The sequence below is a fragment of the Spea bombifrons genome, chromosome 1 (assembly GCF_027358695.1).
Source record: "Spea bombifrons isolate aSpeBom1 chromosome 1, aSpeBom1.2.pri, whole genome shotgun sequence".
In the NCBI taxonomy this organism is placed as follows: Eukaryota; Metazoa; Chordata; class Amphibia; order Anura; family Pelobatidae; genus Spea; species Spea bombifrons.
Genome location: NC_071087.1, coordinates 105529037 through 105535689, shown reverse-complemented (window position 1 = coordinate 105535689; position 6653 = coordinate 105529037). Strand labels below are relative to the sequence as shown.

The window sequence follows — 6653 nt, the reverse complement described above, 5'->3', positions numbered from 1 at the left end:
TGGCTGTTTCATGCCATCACCTATTATATACTAAGCATATGCACATTTAGGACGATAGTCTGTCAATTCACTGCCTCCAATTTTTATTTAAACCTTTGCGAAAAAAAATAAAAAAATCCAGAGGTATTATGGTGTTTGCCAGGCTTTGTATTTAGCAAGTAGTTTAAATATATACTCGCGATGGAGATGAAGACGTTAGGCCTTTTTAGAAACAAACGCAAAATAAGTTTAGTAAACAATCAGAGGGAATGCTGCATTTTAAGTATTTTTAATTTAACACCTCAATTTTCAGACAGCAGGGCATAACGAGCATTGAAATTTACATACTGTATTAACAGCCATGGTATATACAGAGTTTTGCCATTTTATTTACAGGGGTTGTGACATTGTACTTTTTTTATATATTGCTTAACTGTGCATCAAGAAAAGCCCTATACCAACCCAACATATTTTGTGTAGATGCGTATTTTAAAAGGACCTACTGGACAAGAGGACAGTAAATAAGCCTTGTGAATACACCACCCAGTCAGTTACAACAGTTATGATTCATGTTGTAGTTCAACTTTTCCAACAACACCCTTGCCCTTCTGAAACACCACCATCTGGCCAATATTTTCAATTGCAAATCCCATTACAACCTGCCACCAAGAACAAATTCATATTGAAGTACTACATTAGTTTCCACACTTTACAAAATCTTTAGCTCCTTTAACAGATGCTTTTGGACAGCTTCCAGGTGGAAAACAGGAGCAGAAGACATCCATTTAAGCCAAAGCAGGGAAGTCCTCGGGGTCATCAGGATTTGGAGCAGCCGCCACATCAACCTAAAGACAAAATTGGACACTAAACATGTTAGAGCTGGTGCGGCTACCGTTAATCCCAGTCAACATTTTCCAGTCTCAAGGATGGACTTTAATTGTTAACGCAACTAGTAAGAGATCCAGCATGATGCACTATTAGTTTAGTAAAGTGTGTGTTTTAAGATGGCTTTTCAACCGAGACTTCCTACGCATTACAAATAGATCTTTACACATAATCTTGTTGACCCTGCATAACATCAGTTGGACAATTCTGCTTGAATGCAGTGCCAACTCACTGGTATAGGCAATATTTAAGTCAGAACTTAATATCCAACCATCCTGCAAACGCTCCAGCTCTGGTGAATACAACACCAAGCATTGTCATTTAAACAAAGACCAAAGGCTGAGAACTGCAGTGAAAGCTTCCCAGCCGGAGTCCTCCATTGGGTGTGCCTAGCTTAGATGTGCCAGGATGAAGTCCTCATCAAAGAAGAATCCCAGACACTGCTGGAGGCTGGTCTAGCATGCACAGTAGATAGTATAATCCCCTTTCATCATAACAGACTATACAACCCTTAGATGAGAAATACAACACATACATGAACCACTGCATGAGGGAAAGGTTCTTCTTTGCGGACTCGCCCTCTACCCCCACCTCTGCCTCCACGACCTGGACGCGACAGGCTGCCAAAATTAATATCCAGCTGAGTAGTGATGTCGTTGACAGGCTTGCGAAAGGCATAATGATAGTCCTCTTCGTTCTCATTCAAATTCTACATGGGAGGGACAAACAGGTGCAATTTTAGCAAAAGTAATGTTTTAAACAGGCCAAAAAAAAGGTCATCCTAGTAAAGTCTGTAAAAACAAGAAACCCACAAAGACACATAGCTCATGCAGGGGGGTTCTTACATTATTAAATTTAGACTTGTGGATCACCACAGCTTTTGATGGCACAGAGGATTCTGGTTTACGCAAGTTGAAGTCAATCTTTGCTCTGCGTTGATCCTGCATCAGTTTCCACTCGTCCAGGCTCATTTCTTTGGTAAATTCATCAGCACCTTCGTCAGCCATCCTGCATAAAACAATGTTAACAGACTTGCTCTAAAGCAGGCTGACATTCTCTAATGTTTGTTATCAGGGCAGTCAGAATAAATAAGGGTACAGTCCACAACCAAGACAACTTTTAATCATAAGAGGCAAACCATACCCAGTTCAGCCCACAGCACAATACTATTGATGCCCTTTGCAGTCATATCCCAATGGTCAACATGAAACATTTCACACAATGCAAATACAGCATTCCACTTTGGGACCATGGCAACAGCCAAACTAATCCTTGAGCATGAGGTATAGCTGCTCCTTCTGCACCATGTTACAAAGACAGCCCTGTTATACTAGCCTAAAATATTTAGCTTTGAAAGAGCTTACTTTACGTCTTGTTCCTCCTCAGTAGGCTCTTGGTTTTCCAAGGGCTCCTCCACTGGTGTTGGTTCCACGTCACTAAGATGATAATATTCACTCACATTACTATCGCTACATGTAATGAGGACCATTTCATCAAGGATTATTTTTGATGTTGCTATAACTAGCATTGCATGATTGTCAGACACATTACACTTTATAGTAAGTATTTTGAAACACCTTTAAGTGCAACTTGTTCACTTTAAGTAGAAAGTTCTATACTACTGAGAATCTTAATGTAGAATTCAGATAACAGGTGACTTTGGCTTTTATGGAATAAAAAAAACTCCTCCTTTGGACAGCCAGACATCTCATCCACCTTTGTTATGCAGCAGCCATTTAGTATATACCACCTTCCAACCAAGAATGAGGCCAAGAAACAGTCCTACAGAGCTATAACTAAAGGCCTGAACAATGCCATATATTATAACTTATAAAGCTCCGACAGATTCCGTAGCGCAAGACAGCAATTTGCACGCTGTAGCTTTATATTCCATTCTGAACTCATATGGCTTCATTATATCTAGGGTCTTCGCTTTTGTACCTGCAAGCATCTTTAAATGAGCCCCAGTTGTGCGATCCATTTCCACCCCTCTTGTCTTCTGCTCTTACTCCTCTGGAGACAGAACATTAGGCATTATCCATACAGTTGCAGACTGAGGAAGTTGGAAAGTTGATAGTTATCTTGGACACAAAGGGAGCTACAAACTATTGGCCACTTGTAGTAATTCCAAAACCTGATGGTTATTCAGCAAGGCACAAATGTTTTTCTTCAACACCCGATAATCCATTAACAGATTTACACAAAGCTGACTAAACATTAACAAAACTCCCAGCATGACGACAATGCAAATTCTACAACATTCTTTACAGGCACCTATGGAAAGCTATACGGATTATGATGCCAGACCAATCTAGACTCTGCATTTTAAGTGAAATTTAAAATCCATACATACGCCCGATCACTACCACTGTGCCTTTCAAATTCTCTTTTTCCTCTTTGATTTTCCCCTTCATTGTTTCTTGAGAAGCCCCCACGTCCTCTGCCACGCATACCACCTCTTGAAATCCAGTTCCTTACAAGTTTCTCTTTCTCACCAAGATCCAAAGGTCTAAAAAATAAAATATATATATTCCACGGGTGGTTACTTAGAGAACTTGTCAAAAGTTTAATCTAGATCATTTGAGTCAGCCTGATAGTATAGGATGAACTTACAGGGACTTCTAAGAAAAGTTAGCTTAGTAAATTAACAAATCCTTTCATATATCATACAACCAAATGCACTTTATCCCATAGTGTAAGCAATTGTATGTACGCATGTATTTTTCTTTAATGCATTAGTCTAACCACGAGAAGGTACAATAGTCAGACATAACAAATGTGACAGAACGGTATGAATATGGCAGGAAAGGAGGTTCCCCCTACTACTTATAGGCAGAGTTTTACAAGGGAGTAGCAAGATCTAAGGAGTGATTTCTAGGAGTGTTAGAACATTTTCACTTACTTTTCAATGCTATACTCATTTGGTCTATCCATAATATTTGAACGAAACTCCCTGAAAGCAGTCCTTTTCTCAGTTTTCACATCAGCTAACTTGTTTTCGTTCTGAGGTCCCTTATGCACTGGTTTCTGAGCATTCTTCTGGCCTAATGGGTTAGGGGGAAGAGAAATAAGGCATGTAGCAAACAAAAACAAAACGTTTAGCACAAACTGGAAATTTTGATTTTTTGGAATCTTACACTAGAAATAGAATTAAAGATTAGCCGTCTACTCAAGCCAGCTAGTTTCCCACTTTTGGGGTTGACTAAACCATTTATTTAGGCATTAACTCAAATCATACACAAAAGCTTGTCACAATGTTTATCTCACCATTAAATCATGTTCCTATATTGATTTAAGAACTAAAGCTTGATTTCTCTGGGCTAGTGATAGAGACTGCACTGTTCATATTTAAGATAGCCTTACTTTTAGCAGTGCCCGCACCTGGTTGGGTAGTCGGGGCCTCTGTAGCCAAAGCAGCAATTGCCTTCCTTTCTTTCTGAGATTCCTTCTTGGGGCCGGATTTTTTCGCAGCCACAGCCTCGTCTTTCTTTTTGCGGCGCGCCTTTTCCTCGGCTGCTTTTTGAAGAAAGTCTAATGGGTCGGTCTCATCATCCAGAAGTTGACAGAAGCGGTTTTCCACCGCACAGCCAAAAGCCTCCGCCATGGTAGCAGAAACAGGGCTAGTCTGCGTTGGCTTCATTTCACCTACAAAGATATTAAAATTACATACATGTTAAACATTGAACTTGACAGCAGATGAGAACCATCCGGCCTACCTAGTCTAACCAATGAATCCTGCATTCAGAATGGACAGACACCACCTACATCAGCAGAGCGCAAAGTGTCACATGGACAGAGGAACAGTTAAAATAAAGATTGAGCGCTTTTATAAAAATATAAGACACCACAACTGCAACAATACAGCATTATGTCACAACTTTACAGAGGACGTTAGAGGCAGGATTTGCCATTTTGTGGCCTATTGATAACTGAATAAGGCATCTAGAAGTATATATACATACATACACATATACACACACACACGCACTTTAAAGAGCATTGGGACTTGCAGATTAGAATACAAACTCTTGAGCTCCTACAATATAAAGGTTGGGAAATGGGACAGATTATGGGCCCTGGGGCAGGTTGTTTTTGTGGTTTCGGTCACCATTTAAGCTTATAGGAATCCAGTGTGTGTTAGCGAACATACTACAGAGCACCACGAGGGCCCACAGCCGTACAGGATCACACCGATGCGCAATAGACAATATGCACACCGCGTGTGCCTTTACCGGACCAGAAACTTTCAGCAGTATGTTACCCAGCCACACACGTGTATACACTATACAAGCCAAGAAATTAACGGGGGAAAAAACTGGCTTCTTGTTAACCCGCAAGGCAAAGAGCTGCACGCCTAACGTATAGTAATGGATTACTTCGGCGCACAAGCTACCCCAACGCATGCGGGAACACCCGCCCACAATGCATTTTAACAACATGGAGACCAGAGTGGAAGCCCTACGCAGGAGCTTTTACAACCCAGGCAGCAATCCAGCTAAAGACACGGAGAGACCCGTCGCATGCACCGCTTCTCACCTCAACCCCGAAAGATGTCCAGAGCAAAGAGTTCGTTTACCGCCTCCTTTAGCTAGTCTACCCGGGATGTCAATCACTCGCCATACCCTCCTTCGCACTGCCAATAGGCTCCTCCTGCTGTCAATCGCAAAGTACCCGCCCACGCCATGATCTCTCTTTATCCCGGGCGGGTTCAGTTCTCATCCAATTGGATCTACAGCCCACACGGTTAGCTCTCACCTACCCAATAGACGCCGACACCGCCCAGATCCTGTCGTGCATGTGACTTCAAAAACCCAAGCACGCTCCGCCTTCCCAAGCACCTATTGTCCAATCAAAGTCCTTATGTACTTTATAATTAATTATTGTAGTCCTGCGCTTGCTGTGCACGTGGTAATAGCTGCGCCAGTCGCTGTTAGCGCTCGATATGCTGCTGTGTGTCTATATTACTGTACTGTATAGTTATTGCGTGAAACATTAGTTAAGCGCTATTATAGCAGACATGTAGTATACTCGTTATTTTGTCAAAGCATTCATTTTCAATATCTTACCATTTCTTTCTATTAAGATACATCAATTACAAATAGGGATTTATTCACTACAGGGAGCGTCAACAAGAGACATGGGTTCAACTCCTTTACTTCTCTGTACATAATGAAGGAACTGGAACCACATCTCTCCTGTCCCATAATGTGTAGCTAAGACATAGTTCTATTACTTGCACATTGAGTTATGCATTATACAGGGCCACTGGAGAAACTTGCCATTGTTGGTCCTTCATAGTGAATAGTGAAGCAAGGGAGAAGAAACCCTGTTGACAACAGGAAGTGCCTTTCAGTGCATACAATAAATAATACTAATGTGGAAAATGTACATTTTGGGGTATATTCACTAAAGCAGAGGTTTTCTAGGGGTGTTGCAATTTTTACTGATGGGCTTCAGTGTACTTCATAGTGTGCCAACCCAGCTTTGATGTCCTAACAAGACGTAGCTTGGCCCCCTTGAAATCTTGAATAATCTCATCAGGGTTTCACTTCATAATTAATAATAAAGTTTGTGACTTATCACTTGAATCGAACGCTGTAGTGAATAGACCCTTTTGCATTCTCTAAACAGGTGCACTTTACAGAGTGTGATCTCACACAAGGTCCTTTATATCGCACACGGTGTGGTCATAAGACATCCAGCTAATGCAGGGATGTCCAACCTGCGGCCCAGGACAGCTGCTGCAGGACTACATCTCCCATACTCATCAGCCAGGCCCTTAGCTGAAA

At 41.5% G+C, this 6653-nt stretch overlaps 1 protein-coding gene across 4 annotated transcripts; it reads right to left on the bottom strand.

The window, feature by feature from the left end:
• Nucleotides 1-252: 252 nt before the first annotated feature.
• HABP4 (hyaluronan binding protein 4) lies at nucleotides 253-5518 on the bottom strand. Of its 4 annotated transcripts, XM_053467560.1 has the most exons (9): nucleotides 5401-5518; nucleotides 4228-4509; nucleotides 3767-3908; nucleotides 3218-3373; nucleotides 2806-2877; nucleotides 2229-2300; nucleotides 1710-1872; nucleotides 1400-1573; nucleotides 253-824 (listed from the first exon to the last, which is right to left on the bottom strand). In XM_053467560.1, exons 2-9 carry the CDS (start codon nucleotides 4502-4504, stop codon nucleotides 765-767), a joined length of 1116 nt encoding a protein of 371 aa, XP_053323535.1. In that variant the 5' UTR covers nucleotides 4505-4509; nucleotides 5401-5518; the 3' UTR covers nucleotides 253-764. The 4 variants fall into 4 exon arrangements, with proteins under 4 accessions (XP_053323535.1, XP_053323543.1, XP_053323549.1 ...); XM_053467568.1 differs by lacking the exon at nucleotides 5401-5518 and having other exon boundaries at nucleotides 4246-4509; XM_053467574.1 differs by lacking the exons at nucleotides 2806-2877; nucleotides 5401-5518.
• Nucleotides 5519-6653: the final 1135 nt, after the last annotated feature.